The sequence below is a fragment of the Odontesthes bonariensis genome, chromosome 2, assembly GCF_027942865.1.
Source record: "Odontesthes bonariensis isolate fOdoBon6 chromosome 2, fOdoBon6.hap1, whole genome shotgun sequence".
Taxonomy (NCBI): domain Eukaryota; kingdom Metazoa; phylum Chordata; class Actinopteri; order Atheriniformes; family Atherinopsidae; genus Odontesthes; species Odontesthes bonariensis.
Window position 1 is genome coordinate 15,605,622 of NC_134507.1, and position 24,014 is coordinate 15,629,635.

Sequence of the window (24,014 nt, forward strand, 5' to 3'; positions counted from 1 at the left end):
ATATCTCTATTTTATTAATCGTCCGAGCTGCTAGTTCTACTGTACATGTTTCAGTACGTGTCTAACAGTGCAGTACAAGCCCATATTCATAGCAGCATTAATAGCTCTTGTGCTATTGTTTTGTATGCCTCGGCGTATTCTGGGCTCCCCAGTGGTTAGTGCTGTCACCTCACATCCAGAAGGTATTTGGTTTGAATCTCGACTGGGGACTTGCCCTGGACTGTACACGTGTGTTTTCTCTCCAGGTACTCTGGCTTCCTCCCACAGTCTAAAAACATGCATGTTAAGGTTGATTGGCCAACTGTGACCCTGGATGAAGTGGGCATGGAAAATGAGTGCATGTCTTGTATCATGAAGCAACAACAAATGGAACATTCTGGGAATGTCCAACTTACGTTCCCCACAGGGTAGTTTTGTGAGGCTGTTTTCTGTAAATAACCTTTTGGAATGTTCAGTGAAAGTTCAGTTCAGTCAGGAGCTCCGGAGGTCATCCACCAACAGAAAGTTTGAGACCAAAGTCTGCTCACCAAAGAAACATGCCAAAGTCTTCTTTTTCCTCCATATGTTCGTCTGTGTGGGAGAGTAGTAGTCCACTGTTCTAAATGGTCAAAAAAAGGCTACATAAATGTATGAAATGTAACCTGAAACTTTGTAGCCATCGGGGAAGTCAAGGGACTGTTTCCTGGGAATTTCCAAAAGGTGGCAAAGCTTACAACTTTAAGAAACATTCCTCCAGCATTCTCTTAATGTTACACAGTTTGTAACCTTTGGTTGATAAGACGATTTTTAACATTTCCTTTTTTTTTTTCAAACAGTTTTTTCTCACAAATTGTGTGCAAACGTGTGCCATCCACAGATGGTTTGAGGATTCATTGTCCCATCTACATGCATGTTTAAAGTTAAAATCTGTGGATTATTTGAATAGCTCACTGTTGTATGCAAGATGTTTGTTTATAAATGGCAGTGGCACGGCCACCCTGTACCTTGCACATGTTTAAAATAAAAACGTGAATATATTAACCTGTGTATTATTTGAATAGCTTAGTATTGAATGTACAATAACAGAGTAGCTATGTTTATACACGGCACTAGGCCCCGTTAAATATAAAACACAATTGTATGCCGTATACATAGTATGGGGGGGTCCCTGCTCCAACTCTCCATCAGTTTGGGGGTCCCTGGCCTGAAAAACGTTGAAGACCCCTGCTTTGGGGAAACCTTGGGGTACATTCCCTGAGGGCCACATTGAGAGCTACATATGACCTCAAGAGAACCTACAGGGAGCAATGAGGGAACGTGTGCCCAAAAAAGTTCAAGCTTTGTAATCTTTAATATAAATAAATAGTGATTTCCTGGGGAGGGTATGTGTAAAATTAGCATTTCCTCTCTTTGTTATGTTTCTGGTTGTGAATTATTTCAAAAACGTCGGCATTTTTAACGTATAATGTTGATGTTGAGTAAAGCACTTGACAACGTGCTACAGTTAGCAGACAATAAATCGGTAATTACCCCCACTCAACAGGGGTTATTTGGTGACCCGTTAGTTTTAGCACGCTGCTGCGTCCACGCGCTTAAACCCGCAGCTGCACGAGGAGTGCTCCAGCTGCACTCCACTCCACGTTTTGATGCCCACTCTTCCCTCCAGCGCCGACGACGAGTTTTTCAGCCAGCAGAGACCGTAGGTTGCGTCTGGTGGAGGGAGAGTGAGCGGGGCTGCCCTGAATGGATTGACATAAGAGGGATTTACATTTTAACGGGTGTCGTGCTCCGTAAAGACTACACAGCGCACGCTGAAAACCAGCGATTCTACTCGATGTCGGTTCCTGTCGTCGGCGCTCGTGTCATGTCCATGTGTCATCGTCGCGAGAGGATTGAACTTACCAGCAGTCTATATTTGCCGAGGAGGGAAACCAATACAAGGTCTCGCTGTCTCGCTGGAGCGGAGTATTATTAGCAGTTCAGACAGTGCAACTGTCTCTCTGTGGTATGTAAAGCATTTCAGCCGTAAACGTGTAAATAAATCCTCACGGGCGACCCAGCAACCTGCATAAGAGTGAGCTTTCCGAGCGTGCCGAGATCCGCATTAACGCAGCGATTTAAATGACAGCGGTCAAGTGCAAAATAATAATAAACAGCGACGCTGAGGGCGGTTTTTACACGGTAATAACCCCCTCTTCCGCCAGTCAGGAAGACGAAAACAGGATCCGACCTCCGGTCAGAGCCCTCTTTCCTCAACGTGCCTGCCCTTTAAATTGTTAAAGCCACTCCGGAAGCTTTGTTGTTTGGCTTTCTGTAGTTTATCTGATCATTCCTCATATTTTACTGTGCAGGGCTGCCCTGAATTTCCTTTCTTGACGTCAAACTATCTGCACTTGCTCGTCCGAGTGGATATTTAAGGAGGGGCAAAAGCGTCATGTGTAGGAGACAAAGTAAAGAAAGATATTACAGATTTACCTTTATGGATTTGTTCTGCCATGTTGTTAACGTTCAGATTTCACCAGATGCTTTCGGCCTTTCAGCTTAAAAGGGATTTAAAGTTGTTGATACCGTTTGTATTTTTATTTTTTCCCGCTATCTTTATAGGTCATGCACTGTAATTACACACTAACAACAACACCAGCATTTAATATTCAAGGATAGAACACAAAAGAAGACTTTTAAGAAGAGCAACAGATAACTAATCGCCTGGCTCCCATGCTGGCTGCCAGAAGTCCTCTCCTCCACACCCTCAGCCATGCCTGCTACCACCAAACCCACCAGGAGACAGACACCCGCTCAGCGGAAAAATGTACAGAAAGTGACCAGTGTCAAGGGGCAAATCTGTAACTCAACTAAATCCAGAGGAAGAGCCGCAGAGAGACCACAAAGAACACCTGCAGAACCCAAAAGGTCAACAACCAGGGCGCAGGCAAAGGCAGGCCGGAGTTCCCGCGGAAGAGGAGCGAACGCACCGGCTGCTCAGGATCCCAGAAGGTCCCCTGGCAGAGCTAGCCATGCCCTAAATGTAACGGGATCTGCAAGGCTCAGACGCTCAAGGAGTCTGCCTGAAATCTGTGGCAAGTTACAGGAACCCATAGGGCGTAGGAAGTCCCAGCGGGGCACTCAGGTGTCTGTTGCTCCCTGCCAGTCTCCTCAACCATGCAGAGGAGGCAAAAACAGCAGGGGGAGCAGTGGGAGAAGAGCGGCATCCCAGCACCGAAACCCAAAAAACCAGCCCTCACGCATCAGTATCGACGATTCAACTCCCGACGAGGGAGTTGATAAACTGGAAAGTTGTGACATTGATGTAATCCCCACAATTGATAATAAAACTGAATCTAAAGTTCAGTTGGATGCAGGAGATGGAGGATGCGGTAAATCAAAGGAGGGCAGCCCTTTTAAAGCTGATTCAACAGCATGTAATGAATCACGGGCACACAGTGTGGAGCACAGCTGTGGCAGTCCTATAACCCACGACAAAGAGACTGTCAGCTATAACAGTGAAGGTGGCTTGATGCGTGTCAGTGGGGCCCCAGTGTGTGATGACGTTGATGGACAGCTAAGACTCTGCAGTGACAGGAGTAAAGAGCATTCAGAGCTAATGAGCAGCGGCTCATCAGGGGGGCAGGGCAGCCGGGAGGGAAGAGACACTTCATCTGTCCTTGGAAATGAGCTCGATCGTCTTCCCACGGACGACAAGCAAGATGATGTGTGTACGGTCCAGCAAGAGGAGGGTAACATGTTGGGCATCAAAGAGAATAGGACGGATGAAAGGGTGTCGGCTGTCACAGAGAGAGAGGAGGACATAAATCACGAGAGAAGCGTGAGTTTGGAAGCCGTGAAGACGGCTGAGAGACAAAACAAAACTGGGGAAGAGATGGAGGAGAGTTTTGTGAAGGTGGGGAATCGTGAGAGTGAAGACAGAGGAAACAAAGAAGAGCAGAACGGTGTTTCCATCAGCCCTGCTGACCCCCAAACCAGCACTCCAGCCTGTCAAACCTCAGATCCACCTCATACTAACAATGGACCAACGGCATGGTTAGAGTCACCTACACGTGTGCTTGTGGTCTCAAACGCAGCTACCTCAAATCCCACCAAAGCCCTCTCCACCTCAGATTCATGGAAACCAGAGGTTGTGAGCCAGGGAAAGACAGATATTCAACCTACCAATCATGGTGCTAAACCCCAATTGCCAGGGTGCTCAGCTGTCTCTGACACTACCCTGAAGGTGCAGACTGTTATTGTGAAAAGAAATATGCCGGTTATAATCTGTAGGGACTCTCTCAAACCTAAGAGCTTTGGGGAGTTCGGCCACGGGGAATCCCACGAGCCGCGAAGCCTTGTGATACCTTCTACTGAGGGAGAGAGACAAGCGTGCACACCAGCAGAGACCAAAGATAGTGAATCAAAAAAAGAGCCATGGGGGCGAAACAGCCAGAAAGAAACGTCGTTACTCCCCTTGTCGCTGGTGACTCAGCCGAGCACAGATGCCCGTGCAGCTGGGCCAAACCTCAGTGAGGACTGCGCTCAGGTAGCGGAGCCAGATCAGGACTTAGTGCCAAAGATCTCCACTCCTTCTTTGGACAGTAGCTCCACCTTTTCCTGCAGCTCGGAAAGCACTCGCTCCTCTTTCTCTTTTGAGACCGAGTCTGAGGCAGGGTACGGAGAGCCCAGCTTCTCTGCTCTGCCCGGAGCCCGGGGGCTGGAGGGGGCCGGCTGGGTCTCCTCGGCGGCTCGGAGAGCACAGAGGAAGGAGAGGAAGAAGCGGAGCAGGTGTGGGACGTGCGAGCCATGCCTCAGGAAGATTAACTGTGGCCAGTGCAGCTGCTGCCTGAACCGCAGGACTGGCCACCAGATCTGTAAGCTGAGGAAGTGTGTGGAACTGAAGAGGAGAAGGCCGTCACCTTCGCTCAATCGCTCTGCTGCACAGGTGAGGATTTTAATCATTAAACTTGTATTTTGTTTCCATTTGACTGCAGTTTATTCGATAGATTTGAATGCAGTTAGATTTTCTGGTAAATTCTGCAGGGGAGTTAGAAATCAACAAAACGCCTTTTACAAACAGCCGATCTGAAGAAGTTTTTTTTTTTACTTTTTCGCTGTCTGGCATTGTCTCTTTGATCTCTGAGGTCTCCCGGCCGCCGACTGGTAACAGTGATGATCGAGCAGCGGCTGAGCCAGACAGTTGAAAAGGAGGGTTTCACTTTCATATTGTGAATTTGCCCAAATGGTTTCAACAGATGGTGCACACTGAACTTTGTGATGTTTTCCTGTTAAATGTCACTGATTGCCACTGAGTAAAAGGGGAAGCACTTGTGCGTGTGTGTGTGTGTGTGTGTGTGTGTGTGTGTGTGTGTGTGTGTGTGTGTGTGTGTGTGTGTGCGCATGTGTGCACGCATGTCTAGAGAACAGAGATCTGGTTGTAAGAGAGGAAGGCGCTGTCACATGACTGACAGCATTTCAGCACATGGTCGGCGTACGTTTCTCTTCTGTATATCTGTGTGTGTGTGTGTGTGTGTGTGTGTGTGTGCCATAAATGGTGCAATCAAGCGAATAACTAACGTTGCTTACGTGTATGTTGGTGTGTTTATGGGTACTTAAGAGAAGTTTGGAGCTGAAGTTTTCGAAATAGTGGCGACTGCTTTCCCGTTGTGATTTGATACAGAGATCTGTGCGAGGGACTTTTGTAATGGAACGATACTATTTTATATTGATTAAGCTGAAATCAAAAACTCCCATCAACTCATCAAATCAGTCTACATATATTGCCTATATTTCCTGTTTGGATTTAGGCCAGTTCACCGCTGTGAATATGCCCATTGGTAGGTTTTACTAAGACTTGGACATTGCAGAGAGAGAGAAAAAGGGATAATTGAATGTACGTCCACTATTATCCGCTATTAAAGATAACTACCTCACAGGGTTGTTTTAAATTTAAATGGCTTGGACCAGGTTAACAGAAAATACACAGCAGCCCTAATCATAGGGAAGCTTACGGCTTCAAAATAAACCGTTTTTTGCAAAAAGGTTCAAATTAAACAACGATGTCATGTGAACGTTTTGTTCATGATTTGTTTATGCTCTCCTCTTTTTCCAATTACTATTATTGTTATTATTGTAATTGTTATTTTGGATCGTGATGGTGGAGTGCACTGTCTAACTTGTTGGTCCAAATGGATCAAAAACCATGACATTCAAATAAAAGCTCCCCAGCAGCTGCTTAAGAAAACACAGCAACTGCTAACATAAAGATCAGTTTGGCTCTTTGGTTTCTAGTTTGAGCCCAAAACAGAGCTGAAACTCCAGTGAACTTCAGCCTTAAGCTTGTGATGTGTTAAAAAAGCACAACCTCACCATTGCTCTGTGCATACCACCGTTTGCTGATACTAATCAACAGAAACTGCATGTGGCAACTGTTTGTCGGGGGTGTAAAGTTATCATTTTATTTATGAGTGGTTCTTCTGTCTCGAGGCTATTTGGGAGGATAAAGCAGTTTCGCGTTGTCTAATTGAATGGAACTTAGAAAAAAGCGCAAACATGAGCCAGAGAGTGCGTTAGTTAAATGGCATAGTGCATTTTAGGTTAAACCGCTACGTCTTTGGCTTACCCATCAAAGGAAAGGGCTGAACAAACTTAGTTTAAGTGTTGAAATGACTAACAGCTATAGCTTCTTTCGCATTATTGTCTGCATGGATGGGGGAGGTGCGTGTGTGTGTGAGAGAGAGAATGAGAAAGCCCATGTGTTCATTGTATACAAGCGTGCGCACATGCACTGACTGAAGCCTCCGAGTCGTAGCAGTGGCAGGAGAGATATGGGCTGATTATATAACACCTGCAGCATTTGTGGTGTGGACTTTATCTGAGTTAAAGGTGGGGGCGAGGAGGAAAGGCCCGACCATGCTGAGATTTGCATAGCTGTTATTTGGATGACTTCAAATTACGGGTCAGTCTACATGTGTGTGTCTTGACTGACTCAGTGACACACTAATCGAGGTTGGGACTTTTACCATTACATAGCATACATGTTAATATTTGCAAGCCTGCCGCTGTTAGGGAACGTCCCACAGAGTGACACAGAACTGCTGATTCTCTCATTCAAGCAGCACAGCCGGTTGTTGTTTTGCCCCAAGTGACATCACGCTGGCCCGCACTAACATACAGCAATGTCTGTGTTTGTGGCTTGAAAACAGGTTTTTGTTTGATTCAGTGCATCTTCAGTGCGGGTGGAGCCTGCACCAAGTGCTTCAGGCTAGTACTCTCTGGACAGCTGTCATCAATTGTGTGATGAATCTCAAACTCCATATTTGCCTCAACTTTAAGTTCTAAACAGCTACAGTGAGGTTATCCCTTGTATTATGTGTGTGTGCTTCAGATGTACTTTTAGCATGAGTAAAGCGTAGCATACTCGCTGGCCAGTCTTGCTCATCAAGCTTACACACCCTTCAAATGAATGTTTGCAACTCCTCAAGACTAAAAAGGTGCAGAGGCCAAAGAGGAGTTCATGTAGGGGCATGTGGAGCCTGTTCCTGGTTTTACCAGAGTGCGGTTTGGTTTTACTTGGTCATAAAATACCAAATACACACAAAACATACTTGCAAAAATACATGATGAATATAATTCAGAATACATTCTTAAGAGTGGTGGAGATTTGTAGAGTAGAACTAAATTAAACAATACGGTTTAAAAAGAGAGAGACAGAGAGTGAGAGTAGTGAGCAGCAAGAGCAGAGCTGTTCATTTGCAAATGTCTGTTTTCCTTCAGGTTTGATGCCCTCCCTCTGGCTTGTCTTTCTGTTGGACAGGGAGGATAAGGATGAGATCTGGTCCTAAACATAAACACACATGCTAACACTTTTTCTCCAAAGTACCACAGTTCACAGAGTTCCGAGAGCTCCTGTATTTGTAAAGCAGTCCTGACATGTTTTGAGCCGTAGGGTACATAAGCTGACTCAATTTTTACAGCCTCACAGTGAGTGTCAGCACTCAGAGATTATGCTATTTGCGTTAAGATCTCAGCAAAAGAGTACAAATTAACACATGAGAAAACACAGATGTCATTAAGATTTTAACAAAGAGAATGTGAGCCATTGTGTGCCCTGCTTTCTTTCTCTCTTGATTTAGGATCAAATACATAAATCAAGAAGCAAGGCATTGATATTTCCCACGATTCGTACTTGAGAACTGTTTCCAGTTCTCAGTACTCCGACGAGATAATGAAAGCAAATTATTTGAACTTGAATTCAAACATTATGTTGTAAACTTTGGGAAAACCGTTTGCAGTAACTAGGGTTACACAATGTTTGTTAATGTGGAGGACAAATAATTTGTCTGAGAAAAAAGGTAAAACGGCACTCAGAGAAACTACATATACCACAGATATATATTATATGTGTGTGTTGGTGTCTCCATCCGTTACTGTATTTATCCGTGCACCTGGTGAGGCTGAATTTAGATACGCACAAAACTGCGCAGCGTTTTGTGCCATAAGAAACAGTTGCAGCCGCCGGGCACTTCTCTTTCACAAAGAGTAGCCTGCATGCCTTCAGTCAGCCTCTGAGCTCAGTCCCGCGTCCTCTGCAAACTCATTTATATCCTGCAGTTCTTCCACTCCCCCCGCTTCTGCTGCAGCGCATTAACTGGAGGAGTAGCCCAGCTGTGGCACCAGGTGTGTCAGGAAAGCACTCTTGTCGGTTCCTAGGACAGGGCTTTTCTAGCAAGGACTGGGCTGCACCCAGCTTACTAACAGGCATTTCAATCTGAGTGCGTCTTGCTTATGATTATTCATGGGCATTACTGCGCGTGTGCCGGCTTAAATACTTTTAAGAGCTTGCTGTTCAGGCCACGATGCAGCAGCAACCTCCCTGTTCTCAAAGGGAACTCATCAAATATAAAGCGGGAGTGTTTTGTCCCAGTAGATGCTTCAGTAAGGTCTGAAGCCCTCTTCCCCCTCTTTCAACAGACAGCAGCAGAGGTCTTCAGCGCTGACAGTTGCTATGGCAACCTATGTGTCTGTCTGCTGACCTTTGACCTGCCATGGTAGTCTGATGCAGTATTCTCAGGGTCGTAAGGAGGATTAGTGAAGATAAACGGTACATGTACCACTGTGGGTTTAAGGCTCTGAACTCACTAACCTACATCTAGGTAATTAGGTCAAACTACACAGGCTGTCCAGCTCATAGTGGGTCAGTAACCCAGGGTTATGTACAGAAGGATGAACACTTAAAAGGTAAAAACAAATAGGGTTTTCTGTTAGTGTTGCACCGATACCGATACCGATACCTGGCTGTGCAGTATCGGCCGATACCGATACCATACCGATACCACTCTGTTTAAAAAATATTAAAAAAATTAAAAAAAATAAAAATTATATATATATATATATATATATATAATTTTTTTATTTTTTATTTCAAACAGAGTGGTATCGGTATATATATATATATATATATGAAGAGCTGCATACTACTTGGATGTAAAATGTAAAATCTTTATTAGTTTACAAGTTCATAAAACACATGGGGTGGGGGGCTCCAATCTAATGGAGAGAGAGAAGGATTGGGAACGCAGGCTTCCTTGGTCGCGACACACACACACAGGCTAACCCTTAACACAGCACACGGAATGAAAACCCACTACAAGTCAGGCTAGCTTCACTAGCTTTAAGGCACGCTTTAAACACAGCACACGGAATGAAAACCCACCACAAGTCAGGCTAGCTTCACTAGCTTTAAGGCACGCTTTAAACAGCACACAGAGTCAACACACCACAAAACACGCGGCTAACCTGCAGCATATGGCGCCCGTTTAACCACAGACCCGTCACTCCTCCCCACGCAACCCCACCAATCAATACCACATAACAATAGGCCGACCTATACATAAACACTAAAACACGAAGTTAAAAGGAGAGGAATACTTAACTCGCCCACTTGGCGAGACCCTCCCCCGGGGTCTGAGCTTGTGCCGCCGTCCAACTCCCCGGGGCTTTGCTGGACGGCGAAGACAGTAACTGGCTGTCGGCTGGTAGTGCGCTGTCACGACCGCACAGGGAGCGATGGCAGCCCAGCACTCTCTATCGTGGACCCTGTTTTGACTACAGGAAGCACCCAGCCTCCCCTCCTCACACTCGCACTGCAAACTCCCCCTGGCTAGCTGTCTTCGTCGCCAGCAGCTCTAGATGACTGCGAAAGACACCCCCCCCCCCCAGCTGACAGAGTGCCTGTCGCCAGACGTCTTGCTCCTCACACATAGAAAAAGCTGCACCGGCATTGGTTAAGAGCGGCTATTGGCCCGCTCTCATTGGTCTGGAGCAGGCCAATAGCGATAGCTGCACAGTGATCACAACACAGTGTAGCGAGTGTCGGGAGACGTTCAAGTGTCATACAAGTATCGGAAATGGTATCGCTGCCCTATTTGTTGGTACTCGCCGATACCGATACCGTCATTTTAGTGCCGATCAGGGCCCCGCCCGATACTGGTATCGGTATCGGTGCAACACTATTTTCTGTGCTCATCTACCCTGTATGTAAGGAGATGCACTTAATTATGTAGGGAATAAACTTGTTTTACCAGCACACTGATACTCTGTGGCTGCTAAGTAAGCTTATTTTTTACACTGGGATGTAAATAATGTGAGTCATATTGTATTTTCTATGCATATATCTGTAATGCATTTGCACTGTCAAGATAGTGCAGGTTATGGTTCTGTCCTCTGTTGTCAACGATCAGACTGCATAAGAATTTGACTTTTTCTTTGGTTTGGTCGTGTCGGTTTGTTCCACAAACAAATTTATGCTGGAAAATGTAAACAGAGCGGAGGTGGTTGCGTGTGTCACACTATAGCCCAAAAAGTCTGAAAAAAAATGACAAAAGCAAAATTACAGAGACGACGAGCGTGGAATATGATGTACACTGCTGCTATCAAAAAGGTTCCTTTCCATTCATTTAACCACAACCAGGCACAAATCTCTCAGAAAGCAGCCTCCTTCATGTCTGATTAGCTTAAGCAATGCTTTATCCAGGCACATGGCTAATTCTTATCTGTACATTGCACCAAAGCTATATCTCAGCTGCTATGCCTATATTATACCAACTCAAAACGTGCTTCACATATAAATTGGCTAAATGATGCACAGTTAAAGTAACTATTTCATCAAAAAGTATCCCTACTGTTAGCAACATTAAACAAGCAATCACATCCTTAAACTTGACAACAAGTGAGCTTGCAGAAAGGACAAACAAAAATGAAATATGATATGAGTTGTCGCCCTCAAAAAAAACTCCACTCCATTTATTTTAAGTGCAATCCTGTGTTAACTACCCAGAAAATAGTTCTACTTGGCTAATTAGCTCAAGCAAAACATAGACCGAGCCTATGCTTAAAGTTATCTCTCAGAAAATGAACTGAATAAAGAAAAAAAGAAGTTAAATTGTAACTTTTAGTGGAAGGCTTTGCTAACTTCCCTGATGAGGCGATCAGCTTTTTTTCTTCTCAGCTGATATAAACAGACCTGAATGTCTCTGTTTGAATGTTGCGTTGACAAACAGCAGTTGACGTTCATGTGGTGCACTTTGAAAACAACAGATTTTATAGGCTACTGTGGAGACTAAACATAAGACAACCGAGACAGAAAGATGGAAGTAAAATACCAGAATACTCAACCAGTAAAAAATGTTTGGAAGTGTTACCGCCCTACCAGGCCGGATGTTAGGGGTTACATTTCTCCCCAGGAACTATGTTTCATCCTTGGTTCTTGGACTCTCAAAAGGACTCCGGTCCCTGGAAAATGGTCTTGCAATAATTGCAGCCATGACCTACCTGTGTTTGACTGAATATAAGTAGCCGTCATAACCTCTTCTGAACATAAATCGAAGGAAAGCGAGGATCAGAGAGCGAGCAATTACAATGCAATTACAAATGGAGACTGACTTAAAATGTTCTTGAGTTCGATCTTTTAAAAATCTCCATGACAGAGTTTGGCGTGTCGCTCTCTTCTGAGTGAGTCACTGAGAGAAATTGCAGTAAAAACAAAAAAAGCCCAGGTTCCTTTACACGTAGTATGCAAGTGGGCACTATGGCACCAAGCTGAAAGACAGATGCACATCTAGGTTTTCTTTTTTTTACCCTTCCATTACGTAAACGTAAAGGGACAGAAGGGGGCCGAGGTAGCGAGGGAGAGTCGTGAAATGTCAGAGATACTGCCAACATTTTTACCAAAGCCAACTCATTATGACAAAGCCCAGTGAGTTATGCTTTCGACTCCTCTCTTTTTCAACCCAGACCCGTTTTACTGCACAAGCTTCCCTATGATTAGGGCTGCTGTGTATTTTCTGTTAACCTGGTCCAAGCCATTTAAATTTAAAACAACCCTGTGAGGTAGTTATCTTTAATAGCAGCAGGACCGGGGGGAGTGTCCCTGAAAATGGCTCTTTAGATGAAGAGAAATGTCTGTTTTATTTCATTTGTGGCTTAGTTATTTGGCCAGAGTCCACTTTACGTCAGAGCGGATGCATGGTCCAGACTGTCAATCATTGACCGGGAACTCATCTGCCTTGCATTTGCAATGCAGAGTTGTAAAATCACATGACGCTTGGTGTTTCACTGCCATATTTACAATTTAGCAAGATATTTGTTCAACTTTGATACTTCTAATGCTTCACTGCTGAGCCCTCTCAGGGTCCTTGCATCTGTGAGTTTGTGGCGTGTCCTGACTGTTGTGTGCGTCTAAGTCCCTGAAAAAAGCTTTGAAGTCGTGCCACTTGGTTTCTCTGGGTGAAAAGAAATCCTTACTTTGCCCCCCTAAAAGAAATGCCACTCAAATCCTGCCAAGGGCACACAATGGCCTCCTTTTGGAGAACTCAGAGCTCATTCATGCATCAAGCTAACTTGCCTAATTTAAGAATGTAGCTTACACACCTGAAGAGGATAAAAAGTCACCTTCTCCCTCCCTCTTGGTGTTGTTTTTGGTTGACTTCTACATACATATGCCATCCGCTGAATTGTTTGTTTATTGGTTTGTGTGTTCATTTTCACTTTGTTCGTTCATCATCCACGCAGCATCTGCAGTCACTCTTTTATGCACCGCCACCTATCTGTCTACAAACATGCGTCCATTTGTGTGTGTAGGTGTGTACGTCCACACGGATATGCTCATATGGCCAACATGCCTACTCAGCATGTTGCAATAGCACAAACTTAAGTAAGGCTTTTCCTGTCTCATTGTGAGAGGATCCGAGGCCCCCATCCTGCTCTGCCAGCATGTTGTTTGTGCGTGTATTTGGATCTCTGTGTGCGCTCGTGTATCATTGTTTACACAAACTGCGGGACCTGTTCACCTTTCTCTATTAACCATTCTCAAGGTGAAACTCTTGGCGACCTACTATACAGTGCAACACTGCAGGTCTGAGGTAAGACGTGTGCTTTCGTAGACGATCGTGTGCTGTCTGCTGGCATGAAAAAAGACAAATTCGTGAAAAGTATTTGCATTCGTTGGCATCCGCACCCATTTCAAGTCTGTCCCTCCTCTTTTGAATGGACTAGAGAGGAAGAGAAATGCAGCGAGCTGATGTCCCGTCATACTGACCAACTGCTGTCAGCCCCTAAATAGAGTCCATGTGGGCTTAGGGGTGTGGTGTTGAATGGTGCACATTTCCTGCCAAGAATGGAATTGTAGTTTGTTACATAAGACAATCTGTACGTGAAGTTGAATTGAGAGTGAAGATCTATTGTGTCCTTAAAATAGCCTCACTCATGGGCAATAAACTATCCAGACAGGAAGTGTGAAAGCTACAAACATGCATTGCTGTTTGTGCATGCAAGACTGTGGGTGTGTCTGTCGAAGATGCAGAAAGCATGTAGAGTCCTGTGCATAGAGTCACTGTGTTGTCATTTAGTCACAGTCCTGAGTCTGCAGATGTTTTTCTGGAAGAGAAAGGACTCTGATATGTGAGCAGCCTCTGGGGTCTTCTGCATGTGAGCCACACTGCTGCCTCCTCTCAGGTGACAGACTTTAATTTCAAGGTTTTCTGTGTGGCAATGCAGCTTTCACAACGTGGTTGTTTGCATGGAGATTACTTGTTAGTCTGTTTGTGTTTGATGGTCTTTGGCCTTTGACCTGTGCACAGAGGTGTGCGAGCGTGTGAGGGGTTGTGCATGCTTCAACAGGATGAGCAGCACGGGGGGCATGTCTGAGCAACAGTGTCAGGTTTTCCCAGTTTCCCATGGTTGTTAGCACTCATTTCAGCTCTCCCAACACACACACACACACACACACACAGAGTACATCTCTGTTATGGATAGTGCAGCTTTACTCACTAAACGCCATTGGTAGAAAGTCACAAAAGAAGAGAAGAAAATCCTTACTGGCCTTCATCAGGGATCTGAAGTGTTTCCATGCAGATGAGAGACAGGTTTACATGAGTGTCTACAGTAATGGTTGTAATGACAGCCTTTGGCAGCAGTCCTGTTTGGCACTGATCCATCACTGGGCTGGTCTCCAGTGGGTCAGCCTCCACATGTGTCACAGACACTTTATGATTGTGGCACAGAGCGACTTTCTTTACCTCGCTTACTACACTTGTGTACCGTAGCTTCGGGTGATTAATGTCCAGACTACTTGTTCCTAACGAGAGCTGGGCTGCTTGTTAAAGGGGAGAAACATATGGGACATTTAAAGAGCTGAAAATGAAGGGTGAGGTGGAATATTGTTAGTAGCTGTTGAGCATTTATGGACGATGGAACGGAGTGGCTGCAGGAGGAGGAACGGTCTAAAGGTTGAGATGTACTGTATGGTTTGACAGACATATGCTACACTTAGCATTAGGTTTTTTTTGTAAATTATACCACAGCTGATTAGTTCACACATCACTGACCTTTGTAACAGCACATGTTGATTGATAGGAACATGGTAGCAGTTGTTAGGCGTGTACAGTACCTCTCTCACAAGATTGTGTTATTGTTTGGGTTGGTTTAACCTGTTCATAATGTCAAACCTGTCGGACCACATGCCATATTTCCTTTCAGAGCAGAGCTCATCCATAACTGTCAAAATGAAAAACACCAAGCAGCCATCAACATGGAGTAGGTGTTTTTTTTTTATTTATTATTCAATATGGGACATGTACTTTCTGATTTAAAACAACCATGGTAAGAATTTCCCGGTTGTAATTTTTTTTTTTATATGTATTTGGGAGTAACAGCTTCTTTTAATAACTTATTTTTCTCATGCCAAGTGTACATGCTTAAAAATGTGTTTCTTTCCTATTTTGGTAAAACAGTAACAGATGTAAGGTGGGTGTAGTGCATGCAGCACTATACGTCATGATTTCCTAGATTCATAGGAGAGAGATGCTTTTACGTGTCTGTGCATTGACTCTGATTGGTCTCTTGCTCTGGATGTTTTTCAGCTGGGACTTGGTTGCTGTTGTGTGGACTGGATTTTCCTGTTAATGGCGGTGTTGAGAAGTTGTTTTATGGTGATAAAGTTTTTTTTCCCCTCACACCAGACGCATTCCACATATGCCTCTAAAGGAAACTTGTCATTGTTTTTTGGATGCAGATGACTTAAGTTAAATCTGCTTCCCAAAAATAAGCAGCTAAATTAACGTCAGTTACAATCTGAAGCTGCCGGTTCTACGACACATATCAACAAAATGTGCTAACCAGCCACCGCTGTAGATAAATTCTAACAGACATTCACTGTGTGGCATTACTCCAAGGCTTTGGGTTTGAAAACAGTTGCCATCAAACTGCATATGTGTGCAGTCGCAGCGTGCAGGAGTTTGACTGTGATAAGCTATAAGCATCTAACTGTCTCACTGACAGTCCCTTGTGCGACAAAAAGAGAATGTAGCACAGTTTTCATTTTCAGAAATAGCGCTATAGTTTTCAAAACTTTCTACATGAGTGATAATATTGTGGGAATTGCAAATGAATGAACAATGTGTGCGAATAAGCTCTTATCCAAACCACATCATGTGCCACACGGTCTCTCGCTCAGGCTTATTCATTATTTATTGATCAGCCATGTTTATTGCAGGCTGAATGCTCCGCTGATGTAGTTTTTATTGTTGAGCCTGAATGATCTCTGCCTCCACAATCAAGCACACGGTTGAGGATGGTTGCTCGAGTGTTAACGACTGGCTCCGACTGCACTTTGTGTTTCCTTGTCCTGGTTTGACCTCAGCTTCTTGGCCGCATGGTCGTCTTTAAAAGGAGAGCGTGCTTTACCCTCTCATAACAATTTTCCATCTTTGTTTTAGACTTTATATCTTCCTGTTTTTTCTCTCACCACAGCTTTTCCGCAGGGAGTCGCTCAGGGAGAGAAAAAAAAGAAAAAGGCTTTAAGGTTGGATGAGGGAGAATGAGGGGAAGGGTTGTGGAGTCTGTTAGAGAAAGAGCAGTATAGATTCATGCTTTTTCCTGCCTCTGCAGTTTAAGATCACATGGGAATTAGGGATGCTGCAGGCCGTTATGTTGCCACGCGCACGTCACTGTGTGGAATTCATTTAAAATGCATGGCAAAATACTACTTGCTTCATACTGATGGGACTGCAACACTTCCTTATCACACGTCACGTGCCTTAAACCTCAATGGGAGCAGCTGAAATAGGAGGGAGGAAGTCACACAAACACTTACTGATCAGTGTAATCATCATGTGATGTTGGCTTCTGCTGAGGAGACCAGATATTTTTCCCATGCATTTGCGTCCAACTTTCGTAAGCCCAGCTTTTTTCTTCAGGTAAAGGAGTCAGACCCATCATTTTTCAGCCATTTTTTGATTAGAAAATGTAAACGTAAATGTAAACATGCCAAAGAAAGGAATTCAAGATGTGGCAGAGCTTTTGTTAAAATCTTGTTGTTTGGTCCAACAAACAGTCGATGTGTTGTGGTCAGCTAAGTCATAAAAATTGAGGTGTTATTTGAGCAGCTGAGCGAGGAATTGAGGGGTTAATATCTCATTGGGGATGGAGTTGTTTTCCTGTGATCCAGATCCAGCATGTGTGCGGCATCCGCTCCACAGCTTTCCTCCTATCTCTGTGCATAGGGCTGGAGTAAAAAGCCCACATAGGGGATCCTTTGTTTAGGAGAGTCTAGGCATGGAAGATAATTTACAAGCCGCCGAGGTCCACACGCCATTGGCTGATGAAGCTCTGTCTGCATCTGCGAAAGGCATCCCATATGCGTGTGTGTCTGTATGTCTGTGTGTGTGCGTGTAACGAGTGTGTCCGCTTTTGCTGCTGTCGCAGCACTTTACCACAGCCGCTCACAGTCGCCTTAGTCATGACACCCGGGTGCTTGCCCTGTGCACGGCTACTGTAGCCAGCGTTTTCTTGAGGCTGGGGGAAGGCAAAGCAAGATGGCCACCAATACCTTTTAGGGATATGCTGCCTAAAACAGAGGGGCTTCTTCCGAGGACAGATAAGGTAAAGGCAACTCTAAGTGTTCACCCAGGGGTGTATTGTCTCGCCGCAGATGGGTCATCTATAGACGAGCTCATCTAGAGGTTATCCCCTGCTGATTGTGTCTGTCTTCGCCACCCTGGATTTAGCTGATTGGAAGGCTTTATTTGGAAGCTTGTGTTGTTATGACTCACATTAAATCACTGAGCAGTTGTGTGTGTGTGTGTGCGTGTGAATGTTTGGCTTGTCTTTTCTAGGCTGGTTTAAAGGATGTGACAACAAACTCAGAAACAAAGAGGTCAGTTTCCCCGGTAACAGAGACCCCTCTTAATTTTCCTCATTTCACGTCTTGTCGAGCTGTTGTAAAACACGAAGAGCCCCTTTGCTTCCTCTTTTCTCTCTTATATAGTTTTAGACAGCCATATTTCTGCACCTGCTCTTCTCTGACTTGTTAGCAGATAAAGTGGAGGGCTTGTGAGCCTTGAGTCGTAACTTGGCAGGTCTTACTTGTAATAATAGTGCTATTAATGTGTGTTTTGTCGAAAAAGTCTCTGTTTACTGATACCACCCTGACCTGTGTGATTTTTACTGTCGATTAAGCTCTGTTCAATGCTGGTGTGCTGTGAGCCAGCTCTCTCAAGTTCATTAAGTTTATTGACACCAGTCTTTATCGCCGTTTTTCCTTTCATGTTGCATGTTTTCTGAGTTCGACTATGTGACTCTCGAGCTCTGCGCAGACAGGAAGCCCTTACTCAATGAATGAAGGAAATTCTCACGTGTTCAGAGAAACACGCATAAACCACTACTTACACATTCAGCCAGGAAGGAAGCATGCTTTTTTCACTGTTTTGTTGTCAGAGCGCCGTGAGGTGGTATGATTTCTGCACTGCCAGTAAAAACGAGAGAAGCACTACTGAACACTATTCTACGGATGTGAGGCATTGTAGACATGTAGAAGTGTATATGTGTGTGTGTGTTTGTTTTTGAGCTACAAAGGAATACAGACCTCCACAAATCTCCTTGGAGACACGTCTCTGTTGAGACACAGTGGCTTGTTTGGACGGTGCCACGCTTGTGTTGCCAGGGTAGGTCTCCAAATCTACGCTTGAGCGTGAAGCACTAACTTTTAGCTGCCTGAGTATTCATTTTGCAGAGCACTTGAACCATGTTTGTTCAAAAAGACGAGGACTGTGTATGCACTCATAACAGCGTAGTATTTGCGAGGGAGAATGACTTTAGACGCCCTGAGGTAGATACAGCCAACACAAAACACAACACCGAAACACAGCCCTAACACTTCACAGACCCAGCTCTCTCAAGAGACCCAGTGCCTAAATGAAAACACATGACTCCTCATTTATATCCTGCATTAGTTTTTCTGTTATCATAAAGCCTAGTGTAACATAATTAAAAACCGCGGCTCTACTTTGATGTCAGTTTAGGATCGTAAACTCTCGGATGCACAAACTGTTGCATACACATGCATGCAGACACGTGTCTGTCTGCTGCAGTCATGGAAAACAGCCAGTGCTGCTTTGTCATTGAAAGCATTGTACTATGACATACTAGCTTTCCCCCCCTATTCCCTTCCTGCAACACATCTTCTTCCCTCTTCCCCTCGTGGGGAGTGTTGCGGTCGTCCCCTTTCTGCAAAGTGTATGGAGCATGTATTTTTCTATTGGACGCTTTGGAAATGCCTCAATCTGAACATTTTGACATGTTATTGATCGCAAATGTCTCCATTGTCGCTGCACCTGTTAAGATTCAAACAACTGCTCAAAACTCCCAGAAAACATTAGGTTCACCGGGTTCACAAGGGCAAGTTTGATAGTTCTACTAGCAAGAGCTTGTATCGACAAAAAACCTTTTATGAATTTCTCGTAAATCATTGCTGGAGATGTAGAGTCTTGAGGCTCCCCTAATTTCTTTATATTTTGCTTCCAGGCTGTCAGGTTTCCTTGTAAACTTTAAGGATGAACCAGTGTGGTGTCTTCACACAACAGACAGCTTAGCAAAGAACTTATCTTAAATCGTATCATTAGGTGCTGTGTTACCAGAAGCCACATCGGTTATTCCCATTCCCATTTCTTTAGTTACACGAAAAATGCCAAAGATAACACAGTTTGACAGACATAAAGGAGCATTTTAAGCACCAAGGTGATTGCCAAAAAGATGAAAAATGTCATATCTTGACATGGTGTGTGGTATGTCCTTAAAAGAAAGTGATGGGCAAAAGAAGAAATGGCAGTTCTTAAAAACTACAGCAGATTAAGAGTATATAATAGTGATGTCCTTAAGAACTAGGAAAAAAATCCATCTAAGACCTGTCACAGGACCTGAGAGACAAATCTGACTCGTTCACTTAAGCCTCATCAGAAGTGGTCTCCATTGAAGGGTGGCTGTCAGCAAGCCATTCTTAAGGAAGGGTAACCGGGAGAAAAGGTTTGCCAAATGTCACAAGAAGTGGACTGACAATCAGTGGAAAAGAAGAGCTCTACTGCACCACATTTGTAATCAAACACTAAATCTGCATGTGTGGGTGTCAGATCTTATCAGAAATGTAGTCTTGATTCAACATCAGTGAACTAAAAGGAATGGCAGTCACACAGTAAACCCTCTGAAAATACAGAATTTTAGAAATACTCCTTAAAAGTAACTCTAAACGCAGCCTTGATCACTCAGCCCAGACTGAGTGTGTTGCATGATAATCCCCATGATTATCAAAGGATCTTGAGAAAGAACTTCCCTCTGATTTCACACTACACCATATCTGATCTCCGTCCTTACACACCCGTAGTGGGAGATTGCTCAGTATTAATCCTCTCAGATCTCCGTGCTGCCTCAGTCTCTGTTTATTTTCTACCAATAATTGAGCTCTTTTAGCTGTGGAAGACTGCCTTATCGCTTACTTTTCTGCACGTTCCTTCTCAGTTCATGCCTGTTCTAAACTGCCATCACATGTGGGATGTCACAAGGCTCAGTTCTTTGTTTACTCCACATGCTTCAGTCAAATACACAGTCGTTGTCTCATCCAGGAGGTCCTAAAATCTTTAAAATGGACCGTGTATAATATACTATTTATTTATTTAGACACGGGAAAAGTCGTGTAGTAATCGCGTATCAGTGTAAACTTGCGTCATGTCCAATGAAAATAAAGGGAAGTTGATCCGAGCACATGTAACTGAATTATACTTAAGGGCCGTTGCTGCTTACTCTTGATTCTCCAGTTTGGGGTGCACCTCTGCTGCTGCAAAATGTATTGAAACGACAGCTGTGATGGATCTTAATACTTGTTTCTGCGAGGTAAAGAATCCCGAGCTGTCCTGCGGTCACAATAGTTTGTTAGAGTGAACACAGACTGCCTCTGGCACACGTTGACGTGCAGGACACGCAACTTGCAGTCGTGCCCATTGTTCTCCTGCTTCTGCAAATGAGTTTGAAAGCTTTTGTCAACCGGGTTGTGGCAAATTGTGCAATGGTTTTTATTTTTCATCTTTGTTATGATGGAACATTTTTCATCAGTCTCTCACTGCTTGAAGGCAGCTTGACATGACCTCATTTTATTGGTGCTCATGAGGAAACACAAATAATGCTTGTACATGTTCACTTGCAGAAATACTGATTGACAAAAACCCTGCCGTCAAAGTCCAAAAAAGTGCAAAAAAAAAAGTCTAAAACTTCCGCAGACACTGTAAGTTGTGGAAATGATTGTGTTTCTGAGATTTTTGTAATCTTTCCCCTGAAAAGACTGTGGCACTCACTTAACAATATGCAGGGGTTACCACTGCACACATCTGCTCGTACGCCCAGGGACTCACCATCGCGGCCAACACAAACGCGGCATTTGCGTGCACGCTGCACACGCACCCACTTACCCACAAGTAGCGATAAAGTCGCAAACTCTTTGTGACTCAGAACTGTTTACTCACTGGCGCTCAGCTACCTGTGAGTTCGAGGCTGTCAACACTCCATAGCCCGGGCAGGAATTCTGATCAAAGTCTCAGCTGTGGAGTAACGCAGTTTAGTTTTTACAAGCTCCGCTCTACAAGATCTGTTTCATCAACATTTATAGAGAACAGATTCTTTGTTTGCTAAAATACTTTCCATAGCCTTGAAGGTGGCTGCGGCAGATGCTCAGGCCATGCTGGGAGACAATCTGTTGTGCTGTGTGGCGTGACTGTTTAGAGCAGGCTGAATCACGATTACTGCCAGAGCTTGTTGAGTCACCTCTCCTTTCTTGTTTCTCTCTATCTCTGTGTCTCAGGTGGTTCCACAAAGTGGGTCGGTAAATGGCAAAGGCAAAGCACAGATGGATGACACCCACATGGCAGCAGAGGAGGATGAAGGGGAGGAAGGCCACATACCTCATACTCAATCTTCCCCCATCACCGAGTCACTCACCCACAACCTGGCCTCAGACCAAGGTGTACGGCCGGCACTTATTAAAAGAGAGCCCGGGCTGGAGCTGACCGGTATTGCACTTCACCAACATCTATACTCTTCTGTGACTTTTCAGAATGGTTCTGCTGAGAACCTGGCAAAACCTAATGGTGCTAATATGACCAGTGGGTCACATTCTGATCTAAAAACTGTATGTAAAAGGACTACAATCGCATCAGAGCCTGTAATATCGTCAAACCCTAAAGACTGCTCAGATAATGGTACCAAGACTCCTCCAGATGACATGCCAGTCCCACTAAAGAAGATCAAACTGGAGGAGCCCTGGATGTGGATCACTGAGCAGACCACCACACAGATGAGCGATGAAGATGATGTATGCGAGGACCCACTGTCTACGCTGGCGGCTGTTGTCTGCCTGTCTGTCACAGAGAGGAAGGGACTGGAGGAGAAACTTTTCAGCTCACGCTCATCCATTCTTTGCTCCATCAAAGCAGAGCCGCCGGATTTGCACTTTGTTAAAAAAGAGAAAGACGACTTAAAGGTTGACTTCTGTCAGAAAAGCACTCCTGTTAACTTGCAAAGGACTTTCCAACCCATCAAAAGTGAACCTCCTCAAAGTGCCCTGTTACCAAGTGTGCACTCTTTTGCAGAGAAGAGGCATCTTAGTTCTGATCAGGTGATTGCTATTGAGGCCTTGACTCAACTGGCAGCTATACCTCAAAGCACCCCAGGTTACATTAAAGCTGAAAGTAAGAGTGAACATCCCATTTTTACTGCTTCCCCAACCCCAGCTTCCAGTACAAATGCAGCCCTGCAAGACGCCAAACCCACAGCCGCTGTTCGCTACAAGCAAGTCTCGGTCATCAGCTCAACACTACATCAGACATCAGTGATACACCCTCCTGTGGCCAGACAGGCAAATGTCATCCAATGCTCTCGGTGGTTGAGCTCTGACACAAAGCTGTGTCTGCCGGACCTCGTGGAGGCCAGCTCAGACAGTGACAAGGCACCCTGCAGGCGGACAGAGCTGCCCTATGGTTCTCATGTCATCAAGTCAGAACGCAGCTATTACGACTCCAGTCACATGAGGTTCAGTAAGGATCATGAGGTTGGGCAGGACAGAGACAGTGTTGTCAGTAAAGTGAGGAGGAACAGTGACGAGGAGGAAGTGGCGGCTCAGCTGGCAGACCTGGCCTTCATCATCCAGTCCCGACACAGTCAGCGGTCAGAGAACAACCTTCCAAAGGGAACACCTGTGCCAGCTATTAAATACAACTACAAATCCCAGCAACTCCCCATTCAGAAAAAGCCCCTTGTAAAAAAAACGAAAACTACACCCTCCAAGCCCAGGAAGAAGAAAGCTGATGGATTACACGAGGGAATTAACCGCAGGACCCCCCTCTCAAAATGCATACCCAATGGAGAGACTCCCCACAGGAGCAGAGGCCAGAAGAGCCAACCTCATGGGAAATCAGGCCCTCACCACAAGAACAACTTATTTTTGCCTCTGGCTCAAATTGATATTAAGCGATTCTTGGCTGAGGCTCAGGAGGAAAGAAGGCAACTCATCCATCACAGTAACACACACAGTACTAGCCTCTTTGGACAGAACTGCAGCGCTTTTGCAAGGCCCAATCATACTCACGGTCAAGAAAACCAACCATGGTCTCTTTCTAAAGGCCCGCTTCACCAACACAATCCATGTAATGGTTATGCTGCAGGACCAGAGGAGTGTCATTTGTTATCTCAGGTAGCGCAGCCCTGCGGTGGGCTGCAGCACGGTGCTGATCCAAACACCAGCCCAGCAAAAGCTGTTTTTCTCAACCACGCCAATGGGCACCTTGGTCTGACTAATGGCTTCTCAGGGGCTCCTCAGTCCCCTCCTCCAAGCCAGCAGGGCTACTACAAGCTGGAGAGGTCAGGACCTGTCAGTGTCCTGTCTACAGCTATAGATGGGGTTCAGGGCCACTCTGCAGAGTCAACTCCAACCAAGAACAGCGTCAACAATTTTCTGGAGTCTCCCATGAGTTTTCTGGATACCCCTACTAAGAACTTGCTCAATACACCATCCAAAAAACTGGCTGATCTTCCATCCTGTCAGTGTGTGGGTGAGTTCAGTTCTGCTTAAGGTTTTTACTGAGAATAATATCTTTTCTCTGTCTATATCTGTCTCAGATTGGATGTAACACACTTTGTAACTTAATCTGCCCTGAGAGCTAAGACTGCAGTTCTTT

General features: G+C 44.8%; 1 protein-coding gene across 3 annotated transcripts in view; it reads left to right on the plus strand.

Moving 5' to 3' along the window:
* Positions 1-1,679: 1,679 nt before the first annotated feature.
* Positions 1,680-24,014, plus strand: part of tet1 (tet methylcytosine dioxygenase 1) — a 31,116-nt gene continuing 8,781 nt past the window's right edge. The window contains exons 1-3 of one of the 3 annotated variants that reach the window (XM_075478290.1): positions 1,680-1,984; positions 2,584-4,909; positions 21,644-23,888. In XM_075478290.1, the coding sequence (XP_075334405.1) occupies positions 2,735-4,909; positions 21,644-23,888 (4,420 nt within the window). In that variant the 5' untranslated portion in view covers positions 1,680-1,984; positions 2,584-2,734. Of the gene's footprint in view, positions 4,910-16,948; positions 17,404-21,643; positions 23,889-24,014 lie in introns of those variants that run through there. The other 2 variants (XM_075478289.1, XM_075478291.1) reach the window with 2 other exon arrangements.